The sequence below is a fragment of the Ammodytes marinus genome, assembly GCF_949987685.1.
Source record: "Ammodytes marinus genome assembly, chromosome: 24".
In the NCBI taxonomy this organism is placed as follows: domain Eukaryota; kingdom Metazoa; phylum Chordata; class Actinopteri; order Uranoscopiformes; family Ammodytidae; genus Ammodytes; species Ammodytes marinus.
Window position 1 is genome coordinate 9,256,095 of NC_137228.1, and position 19,021 is coordinate 9,275,115.

Below are 19,021 nucleotides of genomic sequence, written 5' to 3' on the forward strand. Positions count from 1 at the left end.
CGAGAGGAGCCCGAGGCATGCCAAGGGACAGTGCTTAGCCTAAGTACCTTAATGAAATGCTGTATGCTTTTGCCCACTCAGCAATTTAGGGGGAGCAACTTTATATCTTACAGCAGCATATTTTCATTCTGCTCTACCCCGTGAACTCACAGACATGTTAGATGTTGAGTGTTTCAGTGTGATTATCAAGTGAATTATCCCCCATCTTAGCTGAAATGAGTATGTTTCAAGTCTACAGTTGTGCCAGATGTGAAGTCAGACTTGACAATTACACTTGAATTGAGCATACTTTTCTGCCTTCAGGTCATCCAAATCTTTGTTTTGCTACTTTAAATTAAACATTTAACAAAAAAACTATAACCTTTTTATGACTGTTAGACTCATAACATTTTAGGTTTGCTTTTGCATCTATATTTCTTACACGTTATGTCATTTAAAAACAAAAAACATACTGTATGTGCCGGTCACATATGTATTTGATTCTAAAATCAGAGAGTAAGGCTAAAACTTAAAAATGTTGAACTATTCCTGTAAGACATACGCTAATGGGGATCTTAATAAACTAAACTTAAACTAACCCGTTGGTGGTCCTCAGATGACGATATGTCAGAACGCAGCTCTGGTCATGAGACAGCCGCCAGCAGTTCGTCTCGCCACGGCCTGGACGTCGACGACGGCAAGAAAAAGAAGAAAACCAAAGGGAAGAAGAAGGAGAAAAAGAGCAAAGGGAAGAAAAAAACTGATGACTCTGCAGAGGATCAGGATAAGAAGACCAAAAAGAAAGGATTTGCCCTCTTAAGGTATGAGACATGAATTTCCTTTTGATACTTAAACCTCCTTTTAAATGAGTCACTGATATCGCACATTTTTTGTCGTTTGTGGGTTTTTCCTTAAGCCAAAACTTTCTGACATCAAAGTATTTCCATTTTGATTGGTTACTTGGTGAAAAGTTTTAGCCTCAGCTGCTCCAAAAAAAACATTGTAACAGTTTTTGGTGGTGCTGGGCTTAATGGGGCTGCAGGATCTTTTTTTTGATTCTTTGAATTGATAGCTTGTCTACTTAGCAAGAGAAATGGGAGCTAAAGCTTGTGGTTAAACACTACTCCAAAAGCCCCAACTTTCTTTTTTTTTCTTTTTTCTTTCTTTCTCTCGACCAAACTGAACTCATTTTCAGAGGGGAATTGCTACTATTGGACATTGTGCTTTGCCATTTCTTGTTCATAGATTGTTCAGATGCAGGCTTCAATCTCAGGTAGAACCACGGTAGCCTTTTTTTTAGCAGTAAAGGAAACAAAATATCACATGCATCCCTCCTGTAAACAGCAGAATCTTTATGCTTTCAGAAGTTTAATGTAGAAATCGGTGGGAAAACAGTAGCTCCCTGCTCTACTTTTTTCCCCCCTGGTTAAATTTCAATAAATTACCCAATGTGCACCACAGGATTATGGGATTTTGGATTATTGGATATGGACACAACCTTTCTCGTTAATGGAGGGTATCCATTATCTCTCAATCCGAGTACAGTCCCCAAGCGAGACACTGTGCCAACCGAAAACCGCTTGTCACCCCTTTTATCAACGTGTCCCCATCGGTGATTGCGGTTGGTCCCAATCCCTCCAACAAGCAATCCTTATCTATTGGCTGTGACACGGCCGTGGTCAGTGTATCACTTGCACTCCCAACACTTGAGATTCAATTAGGCTGCGGTCGAGAGATAGCGCTGGGGCCCACAAGATGGTAGATAAGAATCCAATCGGCAACAGTGTCACGGGCAGTTAATGGAAGAGATGTTCAGTCAGTTTGGCTGCTAGTGTGCAGAGAAGGGCACCATGAAGGACACACACATACAGAACATACAGTTACATATACAGTTACATACTGGAACACTTGTCAGAAAAAGGTTAAAGTACTAGCCTAAAATTGGGTTCCACCTGGTGCTTGATTTCCCCAAATGAAAGTAATTGTCTTGTTTTTGCAACACTGGAAATAGTTCCATTTATTACACTCATCAAGATATTTCTCTGAAGCAGAAAAGGGCGAATTAGGTAGACGCTGACACTGATAGCTTTTGGACAGATTGTGTTTGGAAAGAAATCTCTGCATCTTTACACAAGCATACAGTACCGTTTCCTGCTTTTTTACTTTCTCTGTTCGATACCCCCTCCCCTCTCTCTGTCTTTGAGAGGCACTTAAATGTCGCCTATTCCAAAATGCACTTTTTCATAGTTTAGAGGAGATTCAGTTAAGACACTGTTAGAAATATAGTGTGTTTTTTTTACACAGCATCCTGATAACAGTTTCTAGTAGAAACCCATTATGAAACCCAGTTGCATAATAGTTGACCTTTAATTCATAATTTGCCTTTAGTGGTCTTGGTCCTCTGAAGATTGATAAGTCAGTCAAGGAGCGGCCAATTCGAAACTCAAATGCTGTCATAAAGAGTGTCAGACTTTATTATTGCTGGATCACTTTTGGCATGGCAACACAGAATTACAGCCCGGTGCAACAATTTTTGTCAGGAAATGACCTCATCGTAAACTCAGAAATCAGGAAAAGAGAGGTCACATCACAGAGGTGTTCCAGAGTTTGTTTTCACTTTTCTCTTTCTTGTGGAAATCTGAACTTTTAATTTCACACATGATGATGACCATGTTAGATGCCAGTAAAAGCCCTGAAGTCTTTTTTAGGGTTTGAGTTTTTACATGTAGACATTGCAATAATAATGTTGCTTAACCAAATAGCATGAACAACCTAACACGATAAGGTAAAGAAGCCCTTCACTGGCCAATCCTAGTGCTCTTAATGCACCTTTTGTCAAATCTGAAGGCTGGTGCACCTATTATTGTAGTTACTCACACAAACACACACAGAGAGACATACACTGTATACGTTCTCCACTTTTTCATTGCAAACTCAGCTTTTTGAATTGGCAACAATAGTCAGAAACACTCCAAAACCGGCACACTAGTCATCCAACACAGACGCTGAGTGCTTTCCTAACTCAACAATAGAACGGGGCCTTGTTAAAAAGCTTCCAGATTGTTGCACCACACACAATAGCCTTTCTCTCCCTGGCCTTTATCCGGCCGAATTGATCGTTATTGAACTTGAAATATGACTTAATTAGCTGGATGTATTGCGCGGTGCAATCTAATTGCAGCTCTCAAATGTTATTTTGCTCCGATGGCAGCATTAGGCAAAAGGGCAAATTATAAACATATGACCCCAGTTTACCTCGGCAACCAAAGTGTGCACAACAGCAGCTAGCACAACAAACGTTGGAAGTCTGCCCTGTCCTTTCGTTGGCCATAAATATTTAGTTTAGCTGCGCCAGCATTTGAATTTTTGTTTGGCGCTGAACAATGCAAACAGCTGGGTTTGAGGTGACCTCTGGAGATCACATATTTGCTTTTTGCCAAACCCATTTGCGAGCCCCTTTGAACGAGGAGCATAATATCCCAAGTCTTCATGCAGTATATCCTATCTAAGCACAATGGCTCTGCTATAGGTAATGATAATAAGATAGTTTTACATTATTACACTCGCTGGCATAAAGGAGTGCTTCAGTTAAAGGTTATGAATTAGGAATGGATGATGTATGTTTATAAAAACTAGCCCTATCCCACTGTCATTACAAATTCCTCTGATTGCTAAAGTAGCTTTATAATTTATGGACAAACTTCTGCTCATGATTCAGGGGAGTCTTAGACGATTGACCATTTATTATTATCTATTATCTATTATCAATTTGACTTTGTTGGGATGTTGTTGTTTTCTCTGGATTTTTTTTCTCTCAAATGCATTATGGTGAGGCATCATTGTGCACTTGTGGGCTAGTGAACAGCTATGTAAGAATCTCAGTTGGTGGATATTATAATTATTTTTGAGTGGCATGTTTTCTGTGAATTAGTCCCGGACTGTGTTTCGGCTGTATACTACAAGTGTTCCTGTTGATGTAACTTGGCCCCCTTTTTATTTTTTTTCATCACTTCACTCTCAAAGGCCTCTTGCGAAAAATCTTGTCTCCTTGATCGCTAAATAACCCAAGACAAATGGAGCTGGCCTTCAGACCTTCCTCAGTAGAGGTTGACTTGGCCTGTCTTTGTCTGTATTCATCCAACAGCAGTCAAGCCTTTTGCCTGGAACGTAGCTTAGGGGGGCCGCGCCAAATGACAAATCCACAAAAAAAACTAAAAAAAGCCCTTCCACTGGTAACTCAGGCTTGCTCTGCTGTTTTTCTCACAGTTCTCCCCCCACAAACTCCTTCAGAACAAAGACAGTAACCTGCTCAGGGGGCTACAGATGTCTTTTATATAACAAGGATATTTATATTACACATGATATCACTCAAACCTCTGGCCAACCATAATATTTTCCCCCCAAAAAAGGTTTAGGCTAGGCTTCCCTTGAGCTCACAACCACGGTATGATATTTTTAAAAGTGTCTCATAGTTGGGAAGTTGATCGTGGCAATAATCGTAGTTTGTAAGGCTTATACTCGAGCTCATGCTTCGTCTTATATTGTGGATTAAATATGTTCTGGTTTGATCCGACATGACTTCATTTAGGAGGTCAGGGTTTGAAGGAAATAGCTTGTGACTAAACATCCTCTGATTGAGTGTGGCTCCCAAGTGGCATTCGACATGGTGCTCTGTGCATCTTTTTATCTTTTTGGTGTTGTTTATCCAACGTATGCAAAGCGTGTGTGTGTGTGTGTGTGTGTGTGTGTGTGTGTGCGCGTGTGTGTGTCACCATTGCCCCGCCAGGCCTGCTGGGCACACTGACACATCCCGTCTGTCCTATCATCCTCATCAGTCACTTACTCACTCTGTCACTCGCTCAATCAGGATCAATGTTGGTCTGTTGCTATGGGCACGTGTCTCGCCAATTTCAACGACTTGAAAATCCCTGCGTTTCTCTTGATCCGCTGTTTACAAATCCACATACAACATGATACATCCAGCCCCAACTCCCCACCCCCATCACACACACACACACACACACACACACACACACACACACACACACACACACACACACACACACACACGCACTATCTCTTCGTTTCGCAGTTGCCGTAGAATAAATCCGACAGGCGAGCAAGCCAATTAGTGCCGTCCGTTCCGCTCTTGTCCTATCACAGAGCGGCAGGATGTGCGGGGTTGAGAGGTATAGTTGCTGGTGGGCTGTTGTACAAGCTTCACAGCCAAAGCCTTGTTGTCAAAAAAAACTGGAGCCAGGCCCCCGCTGTAAAAGATGATTTCTGATGGATTACTGTTATTGTGCACTCCGCCTCTTCATTTCCTTCCCATGGGGCCTTGCTCTCCTCAGGCTGTCCTGGACTCTCCATTTCCTGTCTCGATCCCGACCTCCATGCTGCCCAATTTCATTGTTTTCTTACCAACATCTGTCGGCTCTCTTGTTATCTATCAACTTCACTCGTTTTTGGGAAAAAGTCATATTTTTTTATTTTTTTATTTCTTTTAATGAATGCTGTATTCCATTTTAATAATCAAAGCGGCAAAGTGTATTTCTGAAATATCCCAACTATTCATTTCACACACTGTCAGTCTGGGGGTGGGGTGTGTTAGTGGGATTCTGCTCGTCCAAATTTTTGGCGGTCCAATCAGCGATCAGAGCGAGTGGCTGAGAACGATGACGTCGAAGTCACGCTCCAGTTTCAGTTGAATGCTGCGTTCCTTTATACTTGGAACTCGGAAATTTCCGACTTGGTAGTTCCGAGTTCCGACCTGTCTGTGTTCCAGTGCATCTGCTAGGGAAAGACCTACCTTTCTCATCCAAATAACTGTACCGGTAGATCCATAGACTACAATATAGTGAAGTCGGAAATTTCCTATTTCCCTGTACAACTGAAACGCACCGTCAGAAGCCAGCTCATGACATACGTCTGACCAAACGTGATGTGATTGGTTGGCTAAACCAGTGTGGCACTGGGCAGATCCAATAGTTTTAAACTTCAACAGACACCCGCCTCCAAGTGAGTGAACGTTTGCCAAGTACAACACTTCCAGACCTTCTGTACAAATTAAATGAAGTACGATGGTCTGGTTGGACCAGGCTACAATTATAGTGCAAGAAAGACCAAACAATCTTAAATGTTGTTTACTCATATGTTTAATTATACATTCACATAACACTGACAAAAGAAAATGCTGAAAGGGGATACAACCATCATATGATTCCTACCGCTGGGTCTTAGTTTGACTCGTATCAGCCAGACTACTTCAGATTCAGCAGAGTTCACTGGCTTTTTTATTATCATTTGCGGGACGGGAATCCCACAATCTAATCATTACTTTGTGAGTAAACACGGTCCCATTTTTTACACAGTCATTCGTCAAGGCCAGGTAGTTGCAACAGGTAAATAAACTAAGAAAAATATTTACATAGTTTGGTTTTTAATGCGGAGAGGGAGGAGGAGGAGAGAGGGGGTGAGCATGTTAGGAAGAAGTAAATATGCATGGTTGCTTTATTGCAAACTTCAAGCTTTCTATGCTAACCTTTCACCGAGTACAACTCCCACACTGCAGACATGTTGCTAGTGAATGATGCGCCGCGGGGCTTTTTACCTGCCTTTTCCTGTCTATTTCAAAATAAGATTAAACTCACCTTACGGCAGTTAAATGCTTTTAATGTGAAGATGCAGCTGTAAAACATGTCTAGTTTGCATTAGCAGTATACTACTAGCTATCTGAACATATACACATTGCTTGTCCGTGGGCTTTAATACACAAAATTAGCCTTCCAGTCCCACTTGATTTCACCAAAATTCCTGATTTTCCCAGGGGTCCCAGACACATGCACAGACCCAGGGCATGTTGTTCCTTTTGAATTCTGCCTGTCGAGGGTGCTCTTTTGTTTGTATAGCCAGTAACCAGTAGTAAAAGAAAATGCCAGGAATAGATCAACTTGGTAATGGGTGTTTATAACTGCATGAGTAAAATCCTTAGCTGGCTGTAAGCGCTAATAACCGTTTTGTTTGCAATACGGAGTGACCAAAAGAGACATTCACAGTGTGAAAGATTGTGACCTTCAACACTTAAGATCAACATTAAGGAAAAGGAAGGATACAGACAACTATTTGATCTGGCCCTAGTTGTCAAAAAGTGTTGCTAGGCATCCCCAAATATCCCCCTGACATGTTTGTGCGGGTGTCTTAGCCGTGACTCTAAGCCTTGATGGGGCTAAATTGGAAGGTGCATTACCTAATCCCAAACGTTGCTTAATGCGCCGCAGGTGGATCCCTTTGATCCAAACCATCTCATCTGGCATTTAAGGGCTGTTAGGCTGCCACTGATATGGAGTGGAGACTTCCAGAGAATATTTATTACAGCGTTAGTATTCTCCTTTGTAAAATATGCATAAGGGCCATACATTTCTGCACACTGGATCTCTTGTGGATAAGCATTATCGCTCTCTCTTTCTCTCTCGCGTCATCTTTATTCATCTCTTTATCTTCCCATTAATAATATATGCTGGGATCACAAATCACTTTTCTTTGCAACACTTGACATGTATAGAATGTAGTAGTCGCTGCGTGCTAATGAGGGCTGCCTTAAATACATGTTGGCAGTCAATGTAAAAAGCCTTTACGACTATCTACATTCATTCATTGTAAAAACTGCAAAAAGTTATATGTGTGTGATATAGTTTTCTGCATATGTCCTTTGTGCTTGGAAATTATTTCTCAAATTGTACTAAAGTCAGTCCCCTCTGATTTGAAGCCATTATTGCTCTCAAGCTTATCTTCCATTACAATTCCTAATGCAGTTTTACAACCAGAAACCTCTCGACCCCCCCGAAAATGTCCCGTAACACTAAAATTCTGTTAGTAGAACAGCACCCAGTGATTCACCCTTCACGGAGGAGAAAAATAAGTCTTAAAATGACATCTATTTCTCTTTTCTTTTCATTATCCAGATGTGTGCACAATTTGCTCTCTGTGAGACTCCCGCCACCCTAAATATAAAAAGCTGCCAAGTAATTTTTTCCATCCAGTCGCTGAAAATGAGCTTTTTAGCACAGCACAAGCAGCGTTCCTGTACTCCCGCCATTGAGGCATAATTCTAATTTACAACTTTGCCATTGAGGCAAACAGACAACTGGTGCTATCGCCGTCGGCAGACGCCCGGGGGGAAAAACAAATTAACTTTTTTTCTCCCAACCCCTCTACACACATGGGCAGCTTCCCTGTAAAATGATGGGCGTGCTTTTTTTATTTAATGGCGTCAATGTGAACTGTCAATCAAATATCAGAAAGATGGGGAATTGACAGTGGAGATGGTGAGCAAATCCTCATGCATATATATCGGCTGATAAAAGGGACCGTCACCACAGCCCCTCCTTCTCTCAACACTGCCCAGGCCTCCCTCCTTGAAATTCTGTCTTTTATGTTTCTTTTCTTTCAAGCCGTGGCTACACCTTCCTCTTCTTCAACCACACCGTTTGGCCCAGAGCTTTGGCTTATTCACACCGCAGAGCAGAGCAGGTTTAAGACAGGGGCATGCAACTCCATTCGTCTGCATACCGTGAAGTATCTCCAGCGGAGCATTCAAAGAATTAATTACTTTATTCATAAGGCTTTTTCCAAACAACTTGTTTACCTTCCTTCCCCCTCCAGAATTTCCCAGGAAGTTTTGGCACAACAAGGTCTAAATGTTTTAATTATATCTAACTTCTTTATTCAGTCCATTTACCTATTGTATATTAGTTTTATTCTGGAGAACGCTTGTTGTCAAGATCACTTTGTCAAAATCATTATCAATCTTCTCACGATCCGCTTACCTGTGTGTACTGTGTGCGCACTGGAAATAAAATCCAGTGTTATTACACAGCCTAGGCTCTGTAAACTGGTATGCAAACAAAGGATATGTAAACAGCAGGTGCCCATCGCAGAAAATAACATAGCATTTTTCCAGAGCGTAGGCTGTGTATACAGTAGCACCACAATTTTACCAGCGCACCCACATTACAGACAGGTAGCGGATCTTGAGGAGATTTTCTCTGATTTTGACAAAATGTTGCATACTAATCATCCTCTCTTATTTAAGAAGCTGTTATATAAATCTTCAGAAAGCCAATCACTCTGTCATTTTCTCTCAGAGTGTTTGCCATGCAATCATTTAAAACCAAAGTAGCTGTCACACTTCTTTCAAATGACAAAGATCTCCTTGAGGGATGAAACTATTCCTATTTATTACTACCGGCAAACGTCTGTGACTCATCCGACATAAGGAACATGATACCTCCACATTATGCGTGGTGAAGTATTATTGCCCCGCGTCAGGTAATTACCAAGTGAGACTCCGAGACTTCCATTTTGTGTCGATCAGTTTTACAATCCATCAGCTTCTTTATCGAGTTATGACATTTGGATTGACCCTCTCGGGGGGATTGACCAATTTCGCAGCGCAGACACATCCATATATATCGGTTCCAGACAAGCTTAGCGGCATTTGGGCATTCCGACTGCCCCCCATCACTCAATGGCCAATTAAAGGATATTCATGTGGGCCACAGGAAATAGTCCCGACCAATTAGCATATGATCTTAGACGTACTCATACACTCCAAAGCACCCGGGCGCCAGGATGCAATGGTGGTTATGTCCTTTCCAGTCATCTTCATGCCACTAGTGATGGATAGAACTTCCTCTAGTCATTTAAAGGCCCCGCTAATAACACACACACACACACATGCAAGAAAAAGCACACGCTCCCACTAATACACGCACAGAGCGTGACCTCTAGCTTTTTCCAGACAGAGAAGGTTAAGTGGTCCTTGTCCGAGGGGCCGAAAAAGGAGCCAAGACTCTAACCTTTTCCTGGTATGCCAATTGGTGGCATCTGTTTGTAGCCACGGTGACCTGGCCTTTACCCCTCAGCCTCCAGCTTAGAAAATTTTAAGAATTTTGAGGGAAAAAAAGAAGAAGCATCACTAACTTCTCCGATAGCAACACTATGCGGGTCTGGCTATTAAAACTGTTTTTTCCCCTCGTATTTAAATCTCAAATCTCCCAGGAACACCAAACTATCCAGCGTGAATTAAAATGCATGTATGCACATTAATTTGTCAAGCATTAATATGCATTGAATCGAATAAAAGAATAAGACACAAAAATGACTAATTAAACATGCACATTTTGAACAGGTATGGTGTGTAACCATGCAGACAGTTTTGGCTTGATTCTCAAGGAATAAAAATATCTACCTCCGCCTTTTTTAGGTGTATTAAATGATATGTTTTCAGACAAACAAGACTCCCTGATACATTACAATGACTTTATTCTGAAGAAATAGTCTGACTGTGCTTTAAATGTATTAAAGTATAGGGTGGGAGGGCGGAGGAATCTTTGTAAATACCACCCAGTTGCTAGCTTTTTTTAGCTGATATAAACATCCCAACCTCCTTCCACAATAGCAGGGTGTAGAGACTGAGGTGTGTAGTCCGGTGGTCTCCTTTTAATATTGATGGCTGAAGAAAAAAAGTGAAGAAATGAAAAGACAAATTGCTGGGGTCCACCGCTTTTTTCTGTGGGATCGCTAAAATATGCCACATATCAGAATGCCAAACAATTAAAGGGGAAGGCCATATTTCACCAGGAGACAGGAGACGGCCTTGGACGTCGGAGCAGCAACCTCACACTGACAGAAGTCAGTTCCCTCCCTCCTTTCCTTCCATCACTCTCTCTCTCTTTTGTCTGTCTGAAGTATATCTGTACTCGGGGGAACTGGCCAGGCGTTGATTAAGAAAAGCTTTTCCTTATATCTGCTGTCTGTATATCCCCCTGCTGTGCATTCATACTGGTCTATCAGGCCTCCATCGCTCTTCCTGCAGGTGTTGAATTATAGAGATTTGAAAAAGGAAATGAAAACCATTCTTCCCCTTTTGACCATTATATAATCTCAGATGACTATACAAGCCTGTGTTTCTCTGGTCATGGAGCGCCTTGCTCTCTACAAATCTCAACCCTTTATTTTTTTATTTTTTCCCCTTTTCTGCAGAAATTAAGTCATGGATTTCGATTTTCAAAATAAGAGCCAACACACAAATCCTCCTCTCTTACATTATTAATGTGTTCTAAGCGGAGCTGTTTTAACCACGATTAATAGCAGCCGGATCTTTTTTTCTTAGCTGCAGTTTTATCTCGCACAGTCTCTGTCTCATTCAGCCCTATCCCCGTTAATATCAGCCATTAATGGAAGTTGATGTGGGCCCAAAACGCTGGTATGCGGAGTGCGAGGCATATGGAGAAGGAAGTCGGATAAATAGATTTAATTATGCCCATAGGGGAAACTCTGTAAACCTCTGGCAGTATTCATTAGCCAACGGCGGTGGGCGGGCTTTCCCCCATGCAAAGAGGCCTCGGATTGGCTGGCTGGTGCCGTCAATCACAACAGGTTTTTTTTCATGGTCTCGGCGATTCTTTCCACATTAATCAATAGTGATATTTTTCACACGATACATATCATTTGATCATTCTGAAGTCTGAAGAAACCAGAGGGGGTTGATTAGTCAAAATTACATAAAATACTTTAAGAATATTGAATCACAATTTCAATGTAACGCGTACCGTAGCTCAAAACAGTGTGTGGCAGTAGGAAACAGGTTTGTACTTTTGACACGAAAGGCAAAAACTGTCTGACCGGCTGTTGTTTAGCTGACAGTCCCACTTGTTGCCCCATCCTCAGTTCCAAAAGGGAACAACACCGATTTTAAGAGACTTGTCTATTGTGAGCGTTATTCTGTCTAATTCAAGACATAGAAATATGTTTCCAACTAGTCTCACCACGACGGCATGTTACATCACAACTCTCTGTCCAGTGTTAATCTCTCTGTGTCTCTCTCTCTCTCTTTATCATTTATCTCTGTCTCTCTCTCTCTCTCTCTCTCTCTCATTTCTCTCTCAGTCTTCTCTTTCCAACCCACCCTCCTCTTCTTCTCTCCTTTTGCTGCAAACTCCACCGGGATACGCTTGCACTCCTCTCCCAAATACATACAGAGCCATCTAATTACTGCGATAACATTTCTGCTTGGCTGATTAACTGTTCTCCGCCGCGCCTTTCCGAACGCTTCCCCATATATATTCCTAAGCTCCTTATTCCTCCCTAGCCAAAGCTACACTTTCACGGGAGCTTTGGCTCACTCATCCATCCCCTTCTTCTTTTTTCTTTTCTCTCTCTCCCTCTTTTTTTCTTCTCTTGTTTGTTCTCTAAGGCAGATGGGCCATTTAGCAAGTTCTCACTTTTTTTCTGGCGCACTCATTTAATACCCTTTTTTCTTACCAGTCCATTATTTTTGCTGCTTTTTTCTCTTGCTTACTTGACTGTTACACAATCTTTTTTTCCCTCTCACTTCTTTCTCCAAGGTAAAAGGGATATTCAGACAGTTTACGTACTTAACTTACCATACACCAATGCCTGTCCAATTTTGTTTTTGATTATGTCAACCAATCAATGGATTGTAGTGTGTAGCTCCAGCCTTTGGTATCACTTGGTCCCCCCAACAAAAAGGTGACAGAAATAGGTACGGCACTGTTCCGCTCATTTGGGTACCCTTCCCAACTTTTAGTGGAATCGCCAATACATGTGTGCCATGTTGCCGTAACCGAACCGCCCCGTTCAGTGAAAACAAAGCTTTAATTTCCGAGGATGAAGACAATCCAATGCTCCCTAAAGCAAATGCAGGACACATGAGGTGGCAAATATGCTCCATTGAATGCAATTTAACAAGAACTAAGATCCGTAATCACAGTTGTTTTAGGATTAAGGATACGTTTGAAGTTCCTAATGGTTAGTTTTAATGCTCCTCATCGATAAGAAACTGCATTTTGGCCTTTATGTAGCTTGAAATGCTCAGTCAGAGCTCTTTTGGCTGTTCCCCAAGGCTGAAATGAAGCAAGGCTGGCTGAAACATCTTTTAAACCTCTTAAAAAAAACAAATTGTAACCGATAGCTTTTGCTTGTTTGTTTTTGTGCTTTTATTTTGATTGGATCTGAGTTGATAGCGTTAGTTTTATCATGCTCTTTCATATCTGTGTCATCTTTTGTTCTTTTTGCAACCTGGCTTCTGGAAAGTGATCCAAACATAAACACTATTTGTTTTGTATGTCTACCTGAGTCTTCTACTCCTCCTATATTCAGTTTGTTATCTCCCTCTGCTCCATTTATCCATATTCTCTGACTTTACAAGCTGTTGCGTGTTTCAGTTATGTAGCTTGTGTGTGTGTGTGTGTGTGTGTGTGTGTGTGTGTGTGTGTGTGTGTATGCGTGTGCACCTCACCCCAAACACTCAATGGCAAGGTGTCACCGAGCTTGTGAGCGTGTGAGCTCTCACACATAATGTACACATACACACACGTCAATTAAATCCGTGTCCTCTTCTTGAAAACATGACTTTCTCCACACGCACACTAACACACACACACACACACACACGCACATTCCCAGTGCCAGACCGCATTCACACATCCCCTCGTTATGCCCAGGCAAACATCCACCACCCACTGACTCCACTGCTGCACCAGATAGGAAAAGCTTATTAAGAGCTACACTCGCTCAACTCAGAGCGCACGCACACACCCCGTCACAAATACAGAAAAACAAAGCAAGAAGAGATGATTTTCTTGAAAGATTTATGGAGGACACGCCGACCGTAAGAGGCGATTGTAACTAATTTGTGGCTTAGGAAACCTGATTCCATTTTGTTAAGAACATTTCCGTTCAGCAGTTAAGTTTATTTAATAGAATGGCCTTTTTTTTGCTCTCCCTCCCATTCCTTTCACGGAGGGCTAATTGCACACGTCAGGTTGGGCGACATCACCACGTCGGCTAGCTGTGATCTCCGTGTTACATATGGAGCCTCATTAGAGCACGGCTAACTGAGCGCATGCACACAGCCTCTCCTGCAGTTTAACAGTATGACAGTATAGCTGTAGTAATTACAGCCAGAGTTTACTTGGCTACTGGCTGGCCGGCCGCATTTGTCCAAATCAGGGTGTTGATTTTTTCTGTAAAGTGCAGCAGTCATCGACCGTGATGGCTGGACTTTTAGCTCTTTTCTTTCACAAGACATTTTGGTAAAATAGATTCTGGTAAAAGAGGGAGAAGTATAAGAGGAGAGGCCATGAACACATTCTTAAGGAAATGGATGACAATAAAAGTAATATGTTAGAATTGTTTGTTTGTGCAAGAATGGAAAAAGGATGTCTATGGTGAATTTTAATAATCCTTCTTCTTCAAAACAAAAAGCTATACCAATAGCTTCATTAGTCTGCATTGTCATTGTGGTATATACTGTATCACCAATATTCTTTCATATATATACCCGTAGGAACTCAAATTCCCAGAGTTCAATGCAAAGCAAGCAGTCAAACGGCATCCCCTCTTTGTACCAGCGCCCTCAAGAAGGTGACGCCTGGGTGAGACAGCGGGCTAATGATGACGACGACACAGTAATAATGGTTCCTGGTAGTTCCTGTGACAGTGGGGGAGTGTATTAAATGGGACGCCAAAGCTCGCCTGACTCGCCCGGGACCCCCCTGATTCCCCATTAATGAGAGTTTGATGGAGTGGTTGTGTAGGTAGATAATGCTAAGTTAATGAGATGTCTTATTCCATGGGACTTGCAGTTTGCAGTTCCCTACAGAGTTGGTTGTGTTTGTGTGTGTGTGTGTGTGTGTGTGTGTCTCGGTCTCGCCCGTTTTGATGTATATTGCTGTCTACTTGAGTGTGTGTGTGTGTGTGTGTCTGCCTACCTGCCTGGGAGGAAAATATTGGTGTCTAGATTTCTGTGTGTGAGCTCCTTGGGTTTATAAAGCTGTGTGTGTGTGTGTGTATAGGTGTATATGTGTATCTGTGTTTGCAGTTGCTTACCTCCACTTATGTGTATAATGTGGTTCTGTCGTTTAGTTTTTTTGTTCGTTTTTTGTACCCTGAAGCAATCTGGCACTCAGAAGAAAATGAACTGTCCGATTTCTGAAAGAGTGACATTGCAGAAACTGTCCCGGGCCTAGAAACAAATTAACAAAGGAACCAGAGAACAGAGAGGAAGTAATAAAAAAGATGGCTGAAGGAGAGAGAGAAAGAAAGATAAAGCTTAGAGACATTGTTAACAAACTGCTGGTTCACCGCAACGGGAAAAGATGGGACTTATAGTGACGAAGAAGGAATAAAGATAATGGGGAGAGTGGGGGATAACCACCTCCCTCATGGCAGGTACACCTCTCTAATTGGGCCCCCTCCACTTTTTTTTTCTTCCTTCCATCTCTTCCCAGACAATGCAGTATAAGGCAAAGACGCTTTCCTTAATTAATGCAGATATAATGATGGGTCCAACTGTGGACCTCTGCCCTCTCAGCTGTGTGTGTGTGTGTGTGTGTGTGTGTGTGTGTGTGTGTGTGTGTGTGTGTGTGTGTGTGTGTGTGTGTGTGTGTGTGTGTGTGTGTGTGTGTGTGTGTGTGTGTGTGTGTGTGTGTGTGTGTGTGTGTGTGTGTGTGCGTGCACGTGTACGTGTGTATGCTCGCGACCTAGGCAGCTATCAGCTCAGCCAGATTTTAGACAATCATATATTTACATATGACATAATTATAAGTCTATTTATGCATATTATGATTAAAATATTGCTTTCATTCCTTTGATGCTATGCTGAATTATATACGGATGCCCACTGAAGTAATTGGTAGTCTGCACATCGCTCTTGCTTAATGTGGGAATACTTAGATATTCAAGATAGTTCCAAGGTTAAAAAAATAGAATAGAAATCGGCACAAGACTAAATGGAGATCAAACACGGGGTGTTTTATAGGACAGATATAAACCCACCCAAATGGTTCAATGATAGTTTTGAAAAAAATATTTGGTTGTCTCTCAATACTTTGCATTGTGAATATCCACCTTGCTGTTGGCAGCGTTTCCACACACGGGTGTATGTGTGCCTCGTATTAGCTGGATACAACACTAATTGGTTTGTGGGAAGGTGCCAAGGCCAGCGTATAGACAGGCATCCCGCCCCCCTGTCCAGGTTACACTGGCCAGTGGGGTTACCATTCAGGCCACGTATCTGCTTGCAACAGTTAATGAGAAGTGCTTTGGCCTTTAATGAGATAAACACAGGCATTACATTGGCTCAGCGGGAACTCTGAGGAAAAGAATACGTAGGTTGGTGGGTGAAAGAGAGACAGACAGACAGACAGACAGACAGACAGGGGCTGGTTGAGAAAGGAGTTGAGAGGCATGGTTGGGCATGGTGAGAAAAAGCTGGTGTGAGGGAGACAGAGTTATATGAAATATTTAAAGGAAAAGGCTCTGTTAATTTCTCCAAAATGCAAAGTAGGGCTTCATTAAAACTAGAACTTGGAGTGACAAGTATATGTTGCATGTGAAAGCGAGAGAATTTAGCTGTCCAGAATCCTAAGGACATTGATGATGTTGCCATGGTTGCTTAATGGCAAAGTTGTTAAGAGAAAAATAACACACTGTGTGGAGTAAAGCTGTTTTATTGGAAGACATGTTCAAATATTCATGCTCCATATGCTGGCGTTACAACTGTCTCCCTTTTTCATGTGCACACACACACACACACACACACACATCATATGGGAACACTCACACTGTGGACAGTCTGCGCCTGCTGTGACATTATAACCATATCTATCATTAAGCAAGTCTTTTTCCAGGCAAAGCCAACTAATGAACGCACACGAGTAAGAATGGGTTTGTCAAGCAGTGGGTGGATGTGCAGTGTGTGTGTGTATGTCAATATTTGGAAGCTCGACAGGTGCAGTGGGTGTGTGTGTGTTCTTTGCATTTTGTGCGAGTTGAGTTGATTGTTTTATCATGAATTAAAAGCACATAAACCTTACCTTCAAAAAGGACATCTGTCAGTATTAACAAGCTGACGTGTTTTTAATATTATAAAGGAAGTTGCAGTTATAACAGAAATATTCAGGTCATTTAAAAAACAACTCACTTTGGTGCATCTGTGTGTCCCCCTTGTTTGTGTTGTCCAGGTTTGGTAAGAAGAAAGAGGACAAGAGCAAAGACACCGCCAAAGGCTCCAAGAACAAACTGGACGCATTGAGTGAGGAGGAGCTGGACAGAGACAGGTACCGATCACATCTCTCGCTGTTGTGAAGAATGCAAAGTGTTGCCATTACCCCCCTGTATAGTTAGTTAGTTAGTTAGTTAGTTAGTTAGTTAGTTAGTTAGTTAGTTAGTGACAGTGAAAAAAGCATCAGCAATATAATCAGAGTCAATTACGTACATGAACTATAAAGCAAAAGGCAGCACGATCAGACAATTAACAAGTTGTAAGTTAATCATGTGAACACTGTTGTTTTGACTGGAGCCATTGTTTAAAGGGATAGTTCAGTATTTCTGAAGAAGGGGTTGTATGAGGTACTTAGGCAGAGTTAGTCTATTATGGAGTTGGCGATCAGGGCAGTCACTATGAGGAGTTTGGGGAAGACATCTCAGAAACAGACAGAGTGCTATAAAGAGGCGGGTCTCTGTGTGCGCATGAATGATGACTCGCGTCGCTATCTGATGAAGACGGCTGCACGTTCATGCTAACGACTGCTAAATGTAGTCACTGACAGGAAGTTAGCTAAAAGCACCATAAGGCTTACTACTCCTTTTAAGTCCTCTATCAAATGAACCACCCCCCTCTCTCTTTCTCACAGCTATGACCCGCGCTACGCAGAGGTCCACTCGGGTCACGTCACCCCCGACCCGGGCTCCTTCCCCAGCATGGAGGATGACGACAGCGACCCCAACTACGCACGCATCAGCAACTTCCGCCAGCAGCCGCCCTCTCCACGCTCCCTGGTCAGCCGCACGCCTTCCCCCGCGACAGCACCTACAGCTGGGGCTCACCACCAGCCTACACAGGCCTCTGCTGAGGAGCTGGATGGGCTCTACGCCAAGGTCAACAAAACCAGACCCCCACCACAGGCAGACAGGTGAGAGAGAGATGGAATACAACCAATAGGCTTAAAGGTGCACTATGTAGTTTCAGAGGAAGTGGATTTGTTTATATTTGCAACAGCCTGCAGTTAGTTCACAAAACAATTTTTTTGTCTACTGCTTTGTAATTATTAGTATTTAATAATTATATCATCATACATCAAAATTATTTTGAGGCACCTGAACAAAATATAGGACTAAAATATGTTTGTAATCCAAACTGTGGGCCCTGCTTCTGTAAACAACAAAAGTGAAACAGTAACTTTTCACAAAGCTTTAGAACTTCAAACAGTGTCCCAGGGATAACATTTTCCTGTGAGAAAAGCTTTTTTAATTTCAGTTATGAGAATATACCCAAGATATTTTTTATTTCTCTGACTGTGCCTAGACTAGACTTCTTCTCTAAAAACTTTTTTGAGTCTACTCTCTGCCCCCCTACATTTGCGCCACAATCACACAGGCACTCAGGAAGTGACGTGAAATCAGACATTTTTACAAGGGCAAAAAAATAGATATAACCAAAAACACACTTTGGACAACTATTTGGCTAATTATTTAGACATGGCAGAGCAGTTGATAAAGAGACCACAAATTATGTGTTACATAGTTACGCAGTACAGCTTTACTAATGTGAGTTTTTGAATTACTGCAGCCAACTCTCACATGATTCTATACCTCAGAAGTATTCTTATACATAGTTTTTTTAAATGTGGGAATTTGCATCAGTACTTATGGGTTGAGATACACAACGTTTCATGTGGTACCGTAGACTCAAGGTCACGAACCACTGCTCCACAGGCAAGAGTGAGGGGGCTTGTTTGCACATATCTGCATTCACGGTCTGGCAAGCCCTGAATAATGAATTAAACATGAGTAGCATGCTAACATTGTAGTCAACACACACACACACACACACACACCTGCATACACTTTAACAGTAGTAACAATTGAAAACATTCTGACCCCTGTAAATCTTTAATTTCCTCCTTTCCCTTTTTAACATTATATTTCATCTTTTACAGTACATTCATTACAAAAA

The 19,021-nt window shown here is 42.0% G+C and overlaps 1 protein-coding gene across 1 annotated transcript in view; it reads left to right on the forward strand.

Annotated features, from left to right (window-relative positions):
* pard3ba (par-3 family cell polarity regulator beta a) overlaps nucleotides 1–19,021 on the forward strand; it is a 148,726-nt gene that overhangs the window by 93,551 nt on the left and 36,154 nt on the right. The window contains exons 19-21 of the mRNA XM_080052855.1: nucleotides 596–800; nucleotides 17,028–17,123; nucleotides 17,700–17,978. Coding sequence (XP_079908981.1) covers nucleotides 596–800; nucleotides 17,028–17,123; nucleotides 17,700–17,978 — 580 coding nt within the window. The remainder of the gene's footprint in view (nucleotides 1–595; nucleotides 801–17,027; nucleotides 17,124–17,699; nucleotides 17,979–19,021) is intronic.